The sequence below is a fragment of the Ursus maritimus genome, unplaced genomic scaffold (assembly GCF_017311325.1).
Source record: "Ursus maritimus isolate PB19 unplaced genomic scaffold, ASM1731132v1 scaffold_35, whole genome shotgun sequence".
Taxonomy (NCBI): domain Eukaryota; kingdom Metazoa; phylum Chordata; class Mammalia; order Carnivora; family Ursidae; genus Ursus; species Ursus maritimus.
This window is the reverse complement of record NW_024426119.1, coordinates 15,308,104-15,328,227: the sequence shown is the minus strand read 5'-3', so window position 1 is coordinate 15,328,227 and position 20,124 is coordinate 15,308,104. Positions and strand designations below refer to the sequence as shown.

Sequence of the window (20,124 nt, the reverse complement as noted above, 5' to 3'; positions counted from 1 at the left end):
TCTCCCTCTGCTTATCACTCCCCATGCTTGTACTTTCTGTGTCAGATAAATCAAAATCTTTTTAAAAATTTTAAAAAGTTAAAAAAATGTATTCCATGGGATATACTCAAACATGAGAGAGGACACAAACCAGGTGAGTTCATTTCAGTGTGTGCATTCAGTGCTGTAACAGCAGAGGTTCTGCCCTGATGTCCACCAACGGATGATTGGTTCAGTGAAAGTACACACAGCCAAGCAATGGAATTCTATGTAGCTAAAAAGAGATGAAGCGCATAGAGCTACCCTATGACCCAGCCATTGCACTACTGGGTATTTACCCCAAAGATACAGACGTAGTGAAAAGAAGGGCCATATGCACCCCAATGTTCATAGTAGCATTGTCCACAATAGCCAAATTGTGGAAGGAGCTGAGATGCCCTTCAACAGACGAATGGATTAAGAAGCTGTGGTCCATATATACAACGGAATATTACTCAGCCATCAGAAAGAATGATTACCCAACATTTGCAGCAACATGGACAGGACTGGAGGAGATTATGCTAAGTGAAATAAGTCAAGCAGAGAAAGACAATTATCATATGGTTTCAGTTATTTGTGGAACATAAGGAATAGCAGGGAGATCGGTAGGAGAAGGAAGGGAAGAATGAAGGGGGGTAAACAGAAGGGAGAATGAACCACGAGAGACTATGGACTCTGGGAAACAAACTGAGGGCTTCAGAGGGGAGGGGGTGGGGGATAGGCTGGGCCGGTGATGGGTAGTAAGGAGGGCACGTATTGCATGGTGCACTGGGTGTTATACGCAAACAACGAATCATGGAGCACTACATCAGAAACTAAGGATGTACTGTATGGGGACTCACATAAAAAATTTTTTTAAATAAAAATAAATAAAAAGAGCTTCATCAAGCTCTTAATGAATAGAATAATCTCCAAGACATAACGGGAGGTGAAAAAGCAACCACAGAACGTGGTGCGTTATGCTCCCATTAATGCACAAAAGTGAGAAACTGGATGAGCGTCGTGGCTCTGGAACACATATCCCCTGAAAGGAATACAAGAGACTGGAAACCCTGGTGCCCTCTGGGGAAGGGAACAAGGTGACAAGCAAAGGGGTAGACACGACACTCTGCTGAGGTCATGACTCATGTCAAGGTATACCAAGTGAGCGGGAAACGGATTCTCAGGAGGAGGGCCCAATTCTCTGCTCCATCTCTCTGGTCCCAAGCACAGCCTCTCCTGGTCTCCAGCACGCCAGCATCTCCACTCAGGGCATTGCCAGGCAGCTGCCAATCCTGGGCCTTCCCCGCTTGGCCGAGGGGGCTGCTTCCTCCAGACCTCAGTGTGCAAGGAACCACTTCCTGGCTCAAGCATGCTGGGGAGGGCTCGCTGTGTCACAGTTGTTTTGTTCCCCAGCGTGAAGAGGCAATAAGACCGTACTACCCAAGAAGGGAAGAGAAAGTCATTCTGCTTCCACAGCAACCACCAAGAAACCTGCATGGTCATTGTTAAAAGGACAAGTGTAACGACCCTCCTGGATACATATGTGCATTTGTTAAATGTGAAGGAAAATTAAGTCTAGAAACAGTGATTATTAGGTGCTATTTCTAGACTTTATGCACACCACGTATATTCATTGTCATTCCCACACACAGACACACACACACACACACACACCGACACACACTCACTTCCCTGGTCAACATAATTCATCTTTCTTTTTATCAGACAGACATCAGAAGTTAGCAGAACTTCCCTCTTTTATCACAAAAGAAAACAAAAATATAAAAAAAGAACCTTATTTGGAATGGAAATAGCCTCCCTGCATTGTCAGCAATGAGTGGGATACTATTTATTACTAAGGATCTAAATTTATCATTCTGGAAGAATGCTGAGAAAGGAAGAAATGCCTTCCTGGGTGGTTAAAGGCTGTGTGGGTTGAGAGCAGCCTGGAAAGCCATCTGATGCCTTGGAGGCTAAAGTCGCCCGTCACAGTGGCTGTGGCAGATTACAGCTCACACAACCAACAACGTGCCCGCAGGAAGGACCGAGGTCTTCCGAAAGCGCAAACCCGATCACTCAGCCTTCAGGCTCTATTACAGAGGTGACCATGAAAGGCGATCGCCAGCAGTATCGACACAAGAGCCAGGGCCCATGTGTTTGTTTTCAGAATGCAGTCTAAACCAGCCCACAGACAAGCTGCACCTGCGAGCTTTCCGTACTGACATAAACCCCATCACGGCTCTTCAGGACCGTGAGGTGAATGGAAACCCTCCAGGTCATGTACAGAGAAGATTTTTCTTAGGAGGCCAATCTTTGTGGAGTTATTTGGCTATCACTCTCATCGTCATTGAAGTATCACTTTATTTGTAAACCTAGGTGTGAAATTCTGGCAGACTCCCCCAAGGTTGATGGTACATTGAAACAATCTCATGAATGGTCTACCGGTGTGGGATGTGGTGAGGACGGCAGGTGGCCAGGAGAGGCCCAGACGCTCTTAAGACCATTTGTTCTGCCCCAACAGGACCCAAGACTCCTTGTGTCTTCCCCAAATGCCCAGCTGAGGCCCTAGCAAAGGACATCGGCTGGTTACCTGGGGCAGAGCTAAGCGATCGTTCACCCGCGTTCACCCGCCGTGTGCCAGAGCTACTCACACTCCTCACTCTCCACGGCCGCGTAATTGCCAACTTCCTTGAAGCTGATGTTCCCCAGGTGGAGGACACCCGCCACAATCTGCAGCACCAACGTCTGCTCCTCCGCGAAGATCCCGATCACGTTCATTGCGTGCTGGGAGAGAAGCGAGAAATCGTCCAGGTGGGTTGGCCCCAGCTTGCTAAGCACGTGATGAAGAAGCCAAAGCTTAGACCAAGTTGTGTGGTCACATGGGGCTTAGCTGGCAGGGCGGCAGGAAGGCGCTGTAGGACGCGGTCACTGCCCAAGGCACTCATCCCCTCAAGTGTCAGAGGCAGGCTGGAAGGGCACTGGTGTCTTTAGATGCAGCGCGCGATCCCCTGGCAGGAGCTCTCCAGGAGCAAAGATACACAGGGAGCCGCAGCCATATCCACAGTCAGCACCCTGTCCTTGTGCCCTGCAGTGTCCTCACTGCCACCCCCCTCCCTCCAAGGGCACGGAGGCCCCCTTTCCACTTACTCCAAGGAGACTTTGGAGATCTTTCGCCTCACCAGGAGGGTGAGAATAGATGGTACTTGTGAAAGGATCTTGATTAAAGACCTCCAGCAAATCAAATCAAAGCGTCAACAGAAAAGTCTTGTTTCTGAGGTTCGTTAACTTCAGTAAAAATAGCTGAAATGCCAAGACTTATTCATCTGAACCCTAAAAGAACCATATGCTAGGACCAATGCAGACCCCTCATCTGCATTCCTTCTCTCCCCTCCTTTGCGGCCATGTGGCCCCTTGATGCTGTCTTCATTCCTGCCCCCCTCAAACCGCACCCCCACGTGCCCTGTCGGGTCCCCACCTCGCACCTGGGTCTGGGCTGAGGGACGGGCCTGGCAGGAAACGGACTCAAAAGGCAGAGGGGATATAGTTCTTTGAGGCTAAACGGGTGAACAGCCCAGCCCCAGAAAGTTCTAGATTGGCTTACTGAGTTGTTTCCCTGAAGACGTGACCCCTCAATAACGTACCGGGGTTGACACTTGGTACCCTGACACGCACAGCGCGTGAGGGGCATGGAGGCAAGGGCTGCCGTCTGCCCGTTCAGTGTGGGGGTGAAGGGAACCCCCTTGGAGGTGTTGGAAAAGATCAGAAGGGCGGTCTTCGCTTCAGCTTTCTGAGGAAACAGCTCAGCAATGGCATAAGCTCTAGGCGAACAGGGATGGTCCATCTACCTACGACAGCGCTCACCTGTGAGAGCACCTGCGGGGTGGGGGCGGGGAGGAGGACTCACTTCTTCCCCCCTTGCAACTCATTCGGTGGTCCTCAAGCGGCCGCTCTTCGCTCCTAACCGTCCCTGCCCCGTCTACCCCAGGCCCCGCCAGCGCCGAGCCCCTCCCGCGTGGCCCTGAGCCAGCCCTTACCAGGGTCTCCTGAAACTCCCGCCTGTCGTCAATGTCGTCCACCTTGTAGGACCCCGAGAGGCTCAGGTAGTAGTAATAGTCCATGCTGGTGACGCCCAGGCTGTGCTTCTGCTCTGCGGAGGCGCCCTCGATGAGCTGCAGGAGGCAAGCGGGGTGCGTGTGGTGCGGCCCCCCAAGCCGAGGCCCCGCTCCCGGGCCCCGGTGACGAGCGCGCTCTGACCCTGCCCTCTACAATGACCGGGGTCCTCATCTCCAAAATGTGGGCTTCAGGATGGCTGCTCTGCTTGGGGTAGCCCAGGTCATCTCTGCAAAATCTCGTTCCCAACTCTGGTGAGACATACAAGAGCTGAGAACTTCCCCGCATCCAAGGAGGACTGTGGTGCCGTGCTGGTGAGACCCCCCGGAAGAGCAGAAAACAAGCCAGGTTATAAGCACTTCGTTTCTGCTCAGCGTGCTAATGGCTTTATGAAGTGCAGCTGCCCCTCACGCTCCCCCTACGGATGCCTGTTAGAGCAGCGGCCCGGGTCCCGCTCTCTGGCGTTCTGGAACCTCCTAACCAATGGGCTGTCCCGTTTTGATATTTGCCTTTGGTCTGAGCAAGGTCCTCTTAAAAGGGCTCCCACCAGTGGTGTGCTAGAAAAATATCCAACAATCAGCTCGTGGGGAGAAGAATGGATTTGTAGTGTTTGCTGACTGTCGGGTGTAAATACTCCTACCACGACTGACTTCAGACTACCAAGAAAATAGCACTGAAGGAGGAAGTGGGAAGGGAAGCACTTGGCCCAGGCAGGCTGGCTCCAGCAGCCACCTGCTCCAGCCCGGAGGGATTTAGGAAAAGAGAGGGCCTCGCCACACTTCTCCATCCCGGTCAAGTTCCTCCTGTCATCTCAGCTCCACGCCCCGCAAGGAGGGAACATCATCTCCATTACAGAGAAGTTCTAGGTCACCCATGACATCAGGGTCCCTTCGCTTTCTTCCGCCTCCTCAAAATATCTTTGTGCCACCCCCTTCCTATTTTCCCCCTTCTGTTTTTTCTCCCCATCCACACCACAGAGCCCCTCATTTGCATTTTCAACCCCCCCCCCAACCCTCTCCTGCCTGCAGACACATGCTGCTCTCGGCCGTAAGCTTTTCCTTGACTCTGAACTTCTCCAAGCCGCAGAGGAGACTTCCTCATCACGCGCTAGCCACCTGCAAGAGTGATGTGCCATCATCTGAGAGAGCTAGCTAACTGAAAAGACTGTGTACGAGCTCCCGACACAGCTTTAACTTGCTTCTAATCCAATGACCTTCAAACTATAACAAAGTAAACCTAACACCAAAAACAGCTGCAGGCCTTTCTTCAAAGAAAATCTGAGTGGATCCCCGACATATGAAATGCTAATACATAAACTCATACATCAAGAAATCTGACCCACTCTCCGTGGCTTCTGGACGTCCAGGTCCAGGATTCCTAAAGATCCTTAGCCCCCCCTAGTCTTTCATCCGAGCTCTCCTTCGGGAGACTTCCGCCCTTGCCAACTGGTCCAGGCGCCGTTTGGGCCACCTGACTTGCCAGGGCAGACTCCCGACCTCGCTCCCTTGTGCGCCTTCCGCACCTCTCCTTGCCCTCTCAGCCACACCTCCCCACAGGGACTCCTGCCTGGCAAAGAATCAAGCGCTCGTACGTTTGTTCTGCCGTTATATTACCACTTTCTTGATTATTTAACCTTTGGGAAATTCTTCTCTTCTTTGCCCAAGAACTTACTCTCCTCGCAGGTAGGGACATCCTCACCAGTTTTGCACACTGATTTATACACACTATACTAATAAACACCCCTTGGCTTGGCAGGCTAGATTGTCTAAACCTGAGAACTGAGAGGAAAAAAATTTTTTTTGTTAATGTGGAGAAGGAATAAGGAAATAGAAAGAAAAAATATAAAGGAAAACCTGGTAAAATATGTGAAAACTCCGCTCTCCGGGGTTCCTCATCACCACCCTGGATTTTTCCAGAAGGAAGTTGGAGATCTTTCCACCATCTGGTTCCCCACCTGGACTGAACTGGATTTCAAAGTATTTTCCCTGCAAGAAAGTTAGGGATTTCCTTCAATGGTCGGTGAGCAGAAACATGATGTTCCAAACAGGCTTTGAATACAGCATATAATTCAAGGAAATTCATTAATGAAAGATACATTCTGAATTATTCCTAGTTCTGATCAAGACTTCCTCACTTCTTCCTTTCAGACCATAATCAGGGCTTTTGTCCAGTCGCACGATTCTACCCTGAGAGAGAGAATCTACCCTTCTAGCCCGACTAAATAAGGATATGCTGTATTCCTTGCCCATTTCCCCCCAGTGGGTACTTGCCTGCTAAGCCGGAAGCTGTAAAGAATGGGATAGAAAATCTCAAGGTTCCCTTGATCTAACAAGAGCGAACTCTATCAGCCTCTTTCAGGGAGAGCAAATTTTCCCTCTGCCAGACTAGTTTCATGGCTTTGAGCAAAAGGCGTCCTTTTACCTCTGGACCATCCAGCGTTCTTACCTAAAGTAAAAACACTTGATTATAAACAATGTTCTTTCCAGCTAGTTGTGGGTGTGGAGATTTTTGCTACTGTTGTTAATTATTTCCTTTTAAATTACTGCTCGGAAGGAACAAAGGAGAATAAAGCCCTGGGATTTAGCTGGAAAGGTGTCCAGATTGTTAAGGAAATGACACAATTTTTCTCACTAGAACCTGGTTGCTCTCCCATCCTTGGAAAGGGCCAGGAGCATAAATGAAGACAAAGGAAAAGATGAGAATGTGGGTGTTCGGGAGTGTACGGCCTGGGGTCAAACTGGCGAGCATGCCCAGCCTAACTGCGCTTCACATTCTTAAATTTTAATATTTTACAACATTAAGTAGTTTAAAAATGTGTACACTGATGAAATCCACCCATTTCAGGGCTGGCTCCTGCCAGGCCGCAAGTCTGGGACTAGAACCATAAACTCATTAAGGACAAGCAAAGCACATTTCACGTTTTTCCTGCAGCCTACGGCCTCCGCTATCTGCTGCTGTGTTCGTGCTAAGTCAACTGCAGATTTCAGGTACCAGAAAAGTTACAAAGGAAGGCCACCCTCTAACTGTCTATGTGTCTTATTCTGATGACTCCTCCCCTTCCCCCAAATAAACCCAAAAACAAACACCTAGAAGCACCAGACAGACAGAAGGACCACAAACCACTGCTATCCCAAATTACAGTGCTTCCGGAGACACGATTGCTGAACAAGATTCCCCACGCTTCCTATGATGATGACTATTCCTTCACCATCTTTTCCTTTTGGCACGTTTTGGAGGGAATAAATCAGTGTCTGTCCATGTGTACCCCCTAAGCATTCCCCATCAATCTGGCCATGGGAATGAAACCAAACAGGACATCAAATCCAGGAAGGGCAGATGTAGGATATGGCAAACTCTCAAACCCTTTCAGAAGTGGTTTGAAACCTTGGCTGCCCTGTTGCAAAGAGCTGGGGAGGCTTTTTTTTTTTTTTTTTTAATTTTATATATTCATTTGAGAGAGAGAGAGCACGAGCAGAGCAGAGAGAGCGGCAGAGGGAGAGGAAAGGCAGACCCCCCACTGAGCACGGAGCCCCATGCGGGACTGGATCCCAGGGCCCCAGGATCATGACCTGAGCTGAAGGCAGACGCTTAACTGGCTGAGCCACCAGGCGCCCCGGAGAAGTAAGTCCATCTCTAGGGACTGGCACCCAAACCTGAGCAATTCTAAGAGCCTGGGTGATTTTTCTATGTGGCCAAGGTGGAGAACCACTGTTCCAATGGACAGAAATGCTAATATACAATCAAAATTGTTATATAAAAGCTAAAACCCCAACGAGAGACCAAAAGTTTAGTTTCGTTGTAGAGCAGCCTGGGGGAAAAGAGGAACTTGTATGAAGAAAGGATATTGTGTTTTCATAATCAGATGGACAGAAACGTTGATTCTTGGTAATGTGTTATTTCTTAAGCTAGGTACTGGGTATGCTGGTGTTCGTTGTATTATTTTTAAATAGTGTTTGAAATATTTCATAATATATTGCTTAAAACTTGAAAAGATTGGTAAGTGGAAATATGTGAGTTTTTATGATTCATACCGCATGTCCCTTTTTTCAGAGATCTTATTTTTATGTAAGCTCTACACCCAATGCGAGGCTCGAACTCATAACCCTGAGATCAAGAGTCGCATGCTCTATGGACTGAGCCAGCCAGGCACCCCTGCTGGAGAAATTACCTATATTCCGACCCTGAAGCCCCTTCTACTCCTTCCTACTAAACAATCACTTGTTAACAGTATATTCAAACTTTAGACTTACAGACACCTTAGTTAAGTTTTATATAACGTGTCTTTTAAAATAAAAAATGAGACCATATTATAAGTATTATGTTGTTCTGTAGCCTGTTCTTTTTTTAAATTTAACAATATATTATGGATATCTTCTTAAATAAGTCATTATTAACGGGACTTAGATATAACATCTTAAAAGAATAATTAAAAGAAAACGTACATTTTACATTTTTCTTTTTTTAAAGTAGGCTCCACGCCCAGTGTGGAGCCCAACACAAGGCTTGAACTCACAACCCTGAGATTGAGCCCTGAGCCGAGGTTAGGCATTGGGCACTTAACTGACTGAGCCACCCAGGTGCCCCTGAACGTTTTCAATGTTGATAAAAATTGCCAAATTGCTCTCCTAGGGGAATGTGTCAGGCTTCAACCAATAGTGTGTCTTCTCTGGTATTATCAATCTCAACGTTTGCTCATCTGAGAGACAGAAAATGATTTATGGTTTTGATTTACATTTCTCTCATTATTAATGGAAACATCTTTGGATGCCCCATCAGACATTACTCTGTGTGTGTGTGTGTTTGCACACTCACGCTCTTTCTCATCTTTCCATCAGGGTTACATGAAATTTTATAATTGGAAAAATAATAAATGCTGGGTATTTTTGTTTTACAAAAAATGACTGATGTATCCTCCTTGTCCAAGGATAAAGAACAATTTATACTGGAAACATCAAAATACTGATTTAATTATTCTTTTGCTAAAGAAGGCAAAAGGGGGTGGGTACCGAGAGAGTTAAATCTGGTCAGTGCATTTTTACAGGGCACACGGAGATAGACAATTAGGAAAAAAAGGTCAAGTGGAAAATTCATTCACATTGTCTTTTGTATTTCATTACCTAGAAACTTCCTCAAGGTAACACAACCCAGGCACTGAGCAGAAAAATATGAGTGGTGAACGAATGAGTAAATAGTTTGAATAGTATTGAACAGCAAGGAAAGTGAGGGCAATAAGGGCAGATATAACTCACCAGGGAATCCAACATCACTGTATGAGACCTTAGTAAGAATTCTCTTGGAGATAGAAGCTTCCTTCCAAAATAGAAGAGTGAAAAAGAAATTGTTTTTCTCCAAAATTCCCACTATTTATTTTAAAATGGTCTGGAATCAGCCTCACAGATGGCTCCCTGACTGCTTTACTGCCAGACATAATCTATGGTTGAGATAAGATATAAAATCTACATAAATCAAAGCTACTGGCCGAATACCCATTTCTTTGTAAATGTGGCTTTTTGTCAAGGGCAATATATTCATATGCATCCTTGCCAAGCTTTCCAATTCACCCCCCGAGGAGACACTCAGGCAGAAAAATGTCTAAATGGGCATTCGTGACAATGCATTTGGCTGACACTTTCATTGCCTTGGGTTAAGTGGACCAGTTAGGAGGCCATCTGACAGGCCGTATCCAGTGGCTTCTGGATGTGATGATGTTACAAGAATATATCTAAAACAAACACACAGACCTCTGAGGGGTGGGTAGACAACTGGCTCACTGTGGCTGCTAGAGAGGAGGAAGGTTCTCTCCAAGGTACAGGATCAAGTGTCTGTTCCCTTGCATGTCCACGGCCCAAGTTCCAGGGAGCAAAAGTAAGGCAAGAAGACCTGCAAATCTAGTCGACTCACTTATTTGTCTGGGAAAGAAGGTCTTTCCTCTAGGGCACAAAGCAAACCCTTCCAGGACCAAAGCTGACACTTCTATCAATTTTCATTTTCCCTAGTAAGGCGACCTGCATTGAGAACTGTTTTCAAAAATCATCTTCTATCCCGAGGCTCAAAACTAACTTCAGGGAAAGGGCAAATGGGTGCCCGACAGCACACCGCTAAGAAAATGAAGACGAGGTTGAAAAGCAGCCTCCTGATGAAACGTGAAAAGCTCCCATTTCCTTGGGGATACCAGACTTAAATCAGGAATATCGATGTCATCCATCAGGTGACATTCTCTGAAACAGGGAAGAGACTCACAAATCGGCTGGAGTTGTTGTTCCGGACGGTCTTGGCGTTCCCGAAGGCCTCCAGGAGCGGGTTGGACTGCAGGATAATGTCCTTGACGTGCTGTCATGGCAGACAGGCCAGAGGTTAGGAAGGTTGCAAGCACCAAGCACGCAACGTGAAGCCAAACTTTCCCTAAGGACCCAGATAAGATGAGGTCTCAAATCTACACGGTCCTGGGGTTTCTGGAAGATTTATGCTTTTCTCTCAACAGACCTAACCCTGCTTGTGTGCTCGCGTCTTCCAACTCCCTTGACTTGATGCCTGATTCCCTGGAACCAGGGTACCAGCAGGAAAATGGGATCTACAGATGTCCCAGGACTGGGTTTCCAGATTGGATGGTGGAGCTTGACCCTGCACTCACAGGCACGCCGGGAGTCACAGCGGGAAGGAGAACGAAGCAGGAAGGGGCATCTCGTTGCCACGCTCGTTGCCAGTCTTTACTGGCCCCACCCCTTTTCCACCCAGCTACTCTACCTGCCTATCACACCCCCACCCCCGCCCTCTTCATTGCAAGGGGAGAGGCAGCTTCGGGGAAATGAAATAGTGTCTCCTCCCAGACAAGGTTGTGGGCACATAGTCCTGGGCTTCCCAAACTTTCCTGTTCATGAATCACCAAGGGATCTTGTTGAAATGCAAATGCAGATTCAGGCAGTCTGAGGCAGGGCCTGAGAGTCTGCGTTCCTAACCAGCTCCCTGGTGCTACTGGTTTTGCCAGCGTGGAACCACGTTTTGGGCGGCAAGGGCCAACACTGGATTGTATGGAACAATTCCTGGCCTACTAGAGAGGAAGGATTTGGTTTTTCAAACACCCCACTTCTGCGCCAGACTGAAAAGTGTGCAAAACACTCTACGGGCAAGACAGCTCAACAGATAGGAGTTGATGTTGGAGAGGTCTTTCAACAAGTGAGTCATTCCTTGTAGTTCTAATTATTCACATGCTATGGTTAAACGTGTTCCAGAAATAACAAGTCTTTGGTTTGTGCTCTTCAGCTACTGACTAATTTCAAGCCAAGAGCTCTGTATCATTGTCCTCATAGGAAAACAGGAAGGGAAAAGTCAACAATAAACGTCTGCAGTCTGGCCACTAGGTCGTGGTCTGGAGCAAACAGGACTAGATTAAGGCACTAACTACTAATTAACCATGTAACAGCTGAAGCTGTTCCGTCGGCACCCTCCCGAACATGCAGGAGAGGAACAAGAATGGGAATTTCACTAACGGAGGTTAGCAATGGCTCCAAAGGCAAATTCTGGGTGGTCCCTCCATGGGGTCAAGTTCAAAGCTTAGAAACATCTTCCAAGCTGCCTACTCTCCTTTAAAAACTCATGGATTTACACAAACAATGCTTTCTTTGTAATTTTGACTTTCTGGTTCTTCATCAGTCCTTTGTATCTGTTATTGGACACCTTTTATCAACACTCTGGTGGGGCAGAACAAAAGAAGGGCTCTTCCTTGTCTCTTCCCTTCTTTAATTATTGACTTTGAAGCTGACAATCCTTATGCGTGTATCCACCGTCCAGCCATCAACTATCAAGATGTCCAACAGAATTCTGTGGCATGTGGTCAGCATTTGGGGAAAAGACAAAGAACACATAAAGGTAAAGGTGCAGCCCACCCATAAAACAGCATCCTGAGTTTGTCTTCGTGTCAACCTTTTAGGGATAGAGTGTGATCCCATGAACAGAGACAATCGAGTGGCACCACACCAACCTAAGTTCTTGAATCGCACTCACTGTCCAGCACCGAAGCCATGAGCCACGTGTCGCACTGAGTTCCAAGAAGGCTACTCCCAACTGAGATGGACTGTTAAGTGTAGATTACACGCCAGATTTCAAAGATTTAATATCAAAAAGAATGTAGAATATCTTGTTAGTTTCTTGATATTGATTATATGCCAAAATGATCATGTTTGGGATATGCTGAGTGAAATAAAATGTATTTTTAAAGTTAATTTTAAAATTAATTTTAATTAATTTTAAATTTAATTAATTAATTTTAAAATTAATTAAAATGTAGCCACTTGAAAATGTTCAGTTATGCATGTGACTTGTGCTGTCTTTCCACTGGACAGTGCTACTCTAAATCTTCCTTTCATTCCGTGAAAGAGGCCGCTCTAAGACCCTTTTACTCTGTGAAAGGAATTTTGGGTGCTGCCTGAAGCTTTCTGACCCAGCAGGACATAACAGGACAGAGCACCATTTAATTAGCAGACAGAACCACAGTGAAAAGAATTTTGATGTATCTTTTTAAAGTCTACAGGTGACTGCACTTACTCAGTGATTCGGATTAAAAAATTAACCTTTATGGTGAAATCTACCTGGGAGCATGAGTACCAGGAGGAAACTGTCCCCAGTGGTCTGAGCGATGAGCCCTATGTGCTTGGGAGCCCCCTGTGGACCTAGCCCACCTCCGCCATCATCCATTGCTCTCTGGGGAGGGGGCTTCACCCACTCCTGCTGATGCTGATGGGTCAAACTAAAGACAAATAACGCTGTATCTACTGTCCTCCATTCCGCACCCTCGAACGTGTTGCTTCTCGGCCCATACTGTATTCCTCTCCTTTTTCATCTCTCCTGTGTCCTCATTTGTCTGGACCTTCCTGCTTTCCTAATGTTACCCTCTAAATTTTCCTTTTTCCTTTCTCTCCCCTGCCCCTTCCCCCACTTTAAGATTTTTGTCAACGTCTTGAATTGGAAGTGTCGTCACATAGTTCAAAATATAAAAGTTACAAAAGGATATAGGGGAGGGTGTGCCCTTCCGTTGATCTCCCAGTTTCCCCTCCCTGAAGAACCCATTATCAGTTTCTTATCTCTCCTTCCAGAGGTATGTTATACCTACCCAAACAAATATGGATATATGTTCTCTTATTCTCCTCAAATGGCAACACATTATACACAATGTTTTTAAACCTTGCTGTTTGCAATTCGTCATTATCTTGGAGATCATTCCCTATCAGCACACATGAAGTTTAATTTTTATGGCTAATATTCTATTCTATTATGAACCATAAATTATTTCACCAGTCTCTGAATGATGAACCTTCAAGTTGTTTCCAGGCTTTTCTATTACTAAAAAATGCCATGTCAAATAACTTGTATCATTTCGCATACATTTCAGTACATCTAAAGGATATATTCTCTTAAGCAGAACTGATGAATCAAGGGGCGCATACACACAGAGTTGATACATTTTGCTGAAATGCCCTCCATCAAAGCATACTAGTTCATGCTCCTACCAGTAATGTGTAAGAGGAACTATGTTCCTACATTTTTACCAACAAAGTGTTTAAAACACTTGAACATTGTTGCCATTCCGACAGTTAAGAAACAGCTTTTCGGCGAGGTCTTAATTTGCACTACCCTTCTTATCACGAGGGAGAGCATGTTTTCATGCTTGATGAGTTGTCTGTCCTTCACACCCTTTATTTATTTCCTTTTCGGATTTTTGAGCTTTTTATTGATTTGTAAGAGCTCATTCTATATGAGGTATCTCCCTCTCCTGCTATTTCTTTGCAGATTTCAAGCCGCTTGGTTAGAGAACCTGTGTCTTTTCTGTGGGGGAAAAATGTTTTTGAACAGCAAAGGGAGACTTCAATTTTGCATAATACAGGACCTCACAAGGGGCCCACTCCCGAACTCACCTGGACCTTGGGCCCGCCTCCAGACACTCTGGAGATGTAGCTCATGATATATTTGGCAGCCACTGTCTTTCCGGCACCACTTTCACCACTGGGAAAAGACAGACAAAAACACCCACCCATGAAGTGGGTCACGACCAGGTCCCTCCCCGTGACAAAACAAACAAACAAACAAACAAACAAACAAACAAAAAAAGCAAGCAAGCAGAAAGCTATTCAGTCATAAATGCACAGCACTGGCTGAGAAAGGCAAACCCGTGCCAGGATGGGGTCACCTCGCTGATGCATAAGAGCAACGTCAACGTGCTCTGTGGACCAAGGTCTTGATAACGATCGTGTCCAGAACAGACAATGAAGCATTCGATACGCCCAAGAACAGAGAACATGCTTAGGAACGTGACGGGATATCAGAAGGATGGAATATTATACAGAAATTACCACTGACAGGACGATTGTAAACTTAGAGAAAAAAGCATAGGAAATAATGTTGAGTGGAATAAATCAGATAAAATTATATATGAAAACACGTTACAAAATGTAAGGGAAAACAAACATTAAAAAAAAAGAAAAAGACTAGAACTACCACAAAATATTAGCAGAAGTTCTGGTAAAGGGAAAGATACCATGGAAGACTCCTTTCAGATCATTATTTCCCAAACTTTTAGTAATGCACGAATTACTTCTGTAATTAAAAAAAAAAAAAAGGGAACTGTAGGCACTCTCAGGTTTCAAACCGTGTGCCCTGACCTGATGCAAGCGACTTTATTTTAGAAGTTCTAAAATTAAACGATGAGGCAATATTAATCACATCCTGCATAACAAAGACTACCTTCCGTTTTGGGGGCCTCACTGCACGGGGAAACCCTTTTGTTATTAGTGTATAGTCTGCTCTTCAAAATACCCATTCTTCCTTCAAAATCCCCTCGAACTAATGATGACCTCGACTCAACACGCTGAAGTCAGACTTCTCATCTCGCTACTGGTTGCCTTTGTGTTATCAACGGCTCGGTCACTCAAGAAAAGAGGAAACTTCTGCTCAGGGTACATTCAAGCCAGGTGACCCCTTACCTTCAAAAGGAAACCGAAATAAATTTGGAAATAATTTGCTATTTCAAAACAAAACAAACACAAAAAGGATTAAGGTAGCCATCAGAGCAGAACTCAGAACTTGGTTGAGTTTCCTTGACGTAATACACGTTTAATTAGAGAGATTAGAGGGAAGACTAAGGGAACAATACTCTGAGGGGCTCTGAATCCACCAATGCGACTCATTCACCACCCCAGCACACAGAGCTCCCAGCTTCCAGGTGACCAGGGAACCCAAACTGAAATTCCATTAAGATGTGGTGGCAAGAAGAAAACCAGCAAACCTGGCACGAAATGGCACATTGTTTATAGAGGACATGCTTACTCGCAGGCACAAGTAGGTAGAGCAAATATTTCAGCCCCATGAGGAAATGATCTGCTTAAATGGTCCATGTAATCAAATGGTTTATATGCAAGATCCAGGGTCAAAACACGTGCTCTTGCTCACTGGAAGCACAGTCCATTTTATAACGTTGTAAATAATGTGAACATTCAAGAATATTGTAAAGTCCAAAAGTGCAAGCTACAACCACCCAATCTAATATCACACAGACATTTAAAATAACTAGTAGAAAACTGTGTGGCAACATACACAGGACTGCAGCTAAGGTTAATGGCAACATAAGCCGAAGACAATGTATCTATACTGTGAACACAACTACGTAAAAATAATGTATGGACACGAATAGAAATGGAACAAAGAAAAAGAAATATTTCTGACTTGGGGCGCCTGGGTGGCTCAGTTGGTTGAGCGTCTGATTCTTGCTTTTGGCTCAGGTCATGATCTTCGGGTCGTGAGATCGCGCCCCACATTGGGCTCTGCGCTCATAGAGGAGTCTGTTTGGATTCTCTCCCTCTGCCCCTCCACCTGTGCTCCCGCGCTCTCTCTCAAGTAAATAAATAAATTTTTTTTAAAAAAGAACTATTTCTGACTTATTGAGGGGCCGATACATAGATGATTCTTTTTTCTTTGGATGTGATTTCTTTTTACGCTTAAATTTTCGAGAGGTAATTACCCATATATTTCAGATTTTTAAAGACAGCATTTCTGGAAAAAGTGGAACCACACATGACAGTGATGATTAACACTGATCAATTTCTTTAACTTATTCTTCAACTTCCTTTATCGGGATGAATAAACATATTTTCATGTTCAGAATTCCTCGGAGCAAGCTGTGTGTGTGTGTGTGTGTGTGTGTGTGTGTGTGTGTGTGTTTGTAAGAAAGAGAAAGGAAAAAGCAACAAATCCTATTAGAATTAGGAAATAAAAGTATAGTGATTCCCTCACTGTGTCTTTGGTTAATAGTGCGATCAGACATGAACTATTTTATCTCTTTTGTTAGAAGCAAAAGGACAGAAGAATAATGGAGCATAATTCATTCCATGTATTAAAATAAGTATGCCAGGTCCAAAATAGAACATCGACATTCTAGTAATTGTGATATTCTTCAGAAGCTTTAAAATAATTAGTTCTGGCTGAACATTGACTGGAAATTTCATTTCTTGGTTTCCATTTACAAACGCTTAAAAGAAAGTTCTATTGATCAGAGGTTGGTAATTTGCTCAGAATATGGTACAATAATGGAATGTTACATAATTACTTGAAGCTTAGAGTATATACAACCATAACTATACTGGCCCTTCTGGGATGGGAAAATATCATTTCTTCCTCTGGACTAAAACGCAAGTTAAAAGAATGTGAAGGTTTCAGACATTATACAGCATGCCCAAAATTATTTACTTTGCATCTCACAGCAGTTAGGGAATTTGATTTGCTTATGGTTATAGGCAGTCTTTCTTAATTCCACTGCCTTCACTTGACTTCTAATGCGGACCAAAAAAATACTCCAGAAGTGTATGTGCTTTAAATTAGAAAAATGCCCCGTTGGTCCCTAAATCCAGCAGCCTACCAGAATCCTCACAGTACTTTTAAAATGCTCATGTTTGGGCTCCTCTTCTGACCTGCCTCCAATCCCAGTCTCCAAGGACAGGACCTAGAAATAAGATTTTTAAACTAACTCCGTAGTTCTTATATAACTGGCTGGGACCCAACCACACAAATTGAAAACAAAGTCAAGACAGACTTCATAGGAAATATCAATTCAACTAAGAAATAAAGTTCTGTGTGCACTAGCTATAGAAATGGAAACATATGCTAAAATTTCAAAGAAATGGAAAGAATGTTCTGGGGGGAAAAGCTATTTACAATGGCATATTAATAATTGGATTCAAGGACCATAATTGCTTTTACAAGTCTGAAAGTTATTTCTCGCTTAAAAATCAATAGTGTTTTCAATTCATTTCAACTTACTCTAGCAAATATAAAAACATTTCTGTCTTATTTTTCAGGCAGATTTCCCATAGAATAAGGAGATTCGATCTTTTCTACTGCTCAAAGATTCACCAATCTACTCCCATCTCCCCCTTCCTAGTCTCAAAATAATCTGTAATGGTTCTTTTTTTTTTTTTTTAAAGACTTATTTATTTATTTGAAAGAGAGAGAGTGAGAGCTAAGGGAGGGGCTGAGGGAGAGAAACTCAAGCAGGCTCTGTGCTGAGTGTGGAGCCCTATGCAGGGCTTGATCCCAGGACCCTGAGATCATGACGTGAGCTGAAACCAAGAGTCGGATGCCCACCCAACTGACTGAGCCACCCAGGTGCCCCTCTCTAATAGTTCTTACCACAGTAACTACCGTTCCTTTATAACTGATCAAGGTCGTGTCACTGAAATGTTGCTTTTCCAACTTTAGATTTGTTTGCACTTTACAAAGGATAAACACTTAAAACAAAAACTGTATATGTGCTTGTTTACCTTACATGTATTGTCTAAGCCCCTCCACGTTCCAAGCTCTGGGCTGGGGGCTGGAAGGAGAGAAGGCTCCTGCCCCGAAGGAGCTCACTGTCTGCTGGGGAAGGGGAGTGCACACAGACTGTGAGAAAACCATGTAGATGGGGGTATGGTTTTAGGGACTCCTGGGGGGCATGTATCCCTAATTGGAGTGCGTGTTAAGAAAAGATTCTTAAAGAAAGTCACAACTGTTTTAAGTCTCAACAAGACAAGTAACGTTAGCCAGGTGGGGTGTGGAGCCCATGTGCAGTCGCAGACAAAAACCCCACTGGGTGCAACTGAAAGGAACCACCACAGGGGAAAAGGACTTGAATGGGAGCTGGAGGGATAGGAGAGAAGCTGGGAGGGGATGAAAGCTCCAGGACGGTGCCTTGGGTATCGGTTTTGAGGAAGGACCAAGAGATCTGGTCAGCAGCAGCCAGTGTGTTTGATTTTATACAGACCAGACTCCAGTCCTTTCTGCATCCCATTCACGAATTTTGCCTTTACCTCTCTTCTAAAGACCAACTGATCTATTATTGACTATGTTTCTCTAAATTGACTCAATTTACTTACATTTATTTTTAAAAGGAACATATATAGGACTACCGTAAATAGAAAACCACCAGGGCTTGCCCCGAATTGGCAACTTTAAAAATAAATACCACAAAAATAAAAGTTATTTGTGAAAATAATTCAAACTTCTACCAACACAGAATAGATAAATAAACTGTGACATATTCAAAAGTGGAATTCTTGGAAGGGAAAAAAAAGAAATTACAGCTACTCTCTCCCAGTAAATTTCAGGAATTTGAATGCTGTGTGAAAAAAAAGCTGCCGAAGAACACATGGACCGCATAGAGGAGGATTCCATTTACGTCAAGTTCAACAGCACAAAGACAGTCAAGAGGCTGGTTAGAGAAGCAAAGGTAAGTAGTGACACCATAAAGAAAAGGGAAGGGGATATTTAGAATTCAGGACAATGGTTATTTCCCTGTGAATAGGGATGGGAAAGGAGCCAGGATGGACTGCATAAAAAGAGGGTCAGCTCAGAGGATATTCTTCTTCTTTCTTTAGAGATTTTATTTTTAAGTAATGTCTGTACCCAACGTGGGGCTCGAACTCACAACCCCGAGATCAAGAGTCACACCACCAACTGAGTCAGCCAGGCGCCCCTCAGGGGATGTTCTTTTAACTTAAAAGTGAAGTGGTGCGTGATCTTTTTGGATCATTACTCTTTAAATGTACATGTATTTTACAGAAATTATTTTAATGTCCTCAATAGCTCACATGAACCATTTTGGAAGTGGCTGAATTCTAGCTGGCCTTGCCAAAAGCCTTGAGCCTGAAGCCCGCTCTCTTTAACAAAGAGATCAGCAAGAGGTTTTAAAACATACCAGCACAAAACAGACTCACTCTCTGACAGAAGCAGGAACATTGAAATAAAACGAACCATGGGACTGTGCTCTGTTCGTACGTTAATATCACGCACACCCTGCGAAGCTGGGACGCGCTGCGGTCATCAACGGGAAGCAGGTGTGGAGCGTGGAGGCCACGCTGGAAGGACACGGCCAGGTTAGAAGGGTGGGCAGGATCCAGGGGAGGGGGGATGAAGGCCTCCATGAGGGCAGTGCTGGTGGCAAAAGATGGAAGATGGTAAAGTCCGGCCCTATTAGGAAATAAAATTGGTAGAACTGCACAGGGGATGGGTTTTGACAGAAGATGGATAAGAAGGAATGAAGAATGGCATCCTGGTTTGGGGCTTCAGGAGCCGGCAGATACTAAGATAAGAGTTTCTCTAATCCCCGGGACAGGGTTGGGGGTTATCTCATGTGGTTGTAGGAGCCCAGAGACAAGGACGCAGAGCTGTGAAGGGCATCCGAGGGGCCACCCAGAGGTGGGGGCCGGTGGGCACGGTGGGCTGGGTCTCAGAGCCACTGAGGGGGGCTGAGGGGAGCACGGAGGTAATGAATGGAACAGATGGCTGGGGATTGGGGGACTGATTAGATTGAGCACATGAATCAGATTGACCAATAGAGAAATACATTGAAAGTAATGTGAAACAAGACTCTCGTCAGAGAAAGTATAACAAATTTGAAAAGAAGAAAGAACCCTGAGGGATTGGATTGGTATTAAAGGCATTCATTTCAACTGTTGGAATGAAAGGAATCAGTACACACACACACACACACTTTGT

General features: G+C 44.9%; 1 protein-coding gene across 1 annotated transcript in view; it reads right to left on the bottom strand.

Moving 5' to 3' along the window:
- Nucleotides 1–20,124, bottom strand: part of MYO1E (myosin IE) — a 188,770-nt gene that overhangs the window by 64,821 nt on the left and 103,825 nt on the right. Inside the window, exons 5-9 of the mRNA XM_008706040.2 lie at nucleotides 14,019–14,106; nucleotides 10,351–10,440; nucleotides 5,964–6,095; nucleotides 4,035–4,169; nucleotides 2,652–2,784 (exon numbers count right to left, since the gene is read on the bottom strand). Of these exons, the coding sequence (XP_008704262.1) occupies nucleotides 2,652–2,784; nucleotides 4,035–4,169; nucleotides 5,964–6,095; nucleotides 10,351–10,440; nucleotides 14,019–14,106 (578 nt within the window). The remainder of the gene's footprint in view (nucleotides 1–2,651; nucleotides 2,785–4,034; nucleotides 4,170–5,963; nucleotides 6,096–10,350; nucleotides 10,441–14,018; nucleotides 14,107–20,124) is intronic.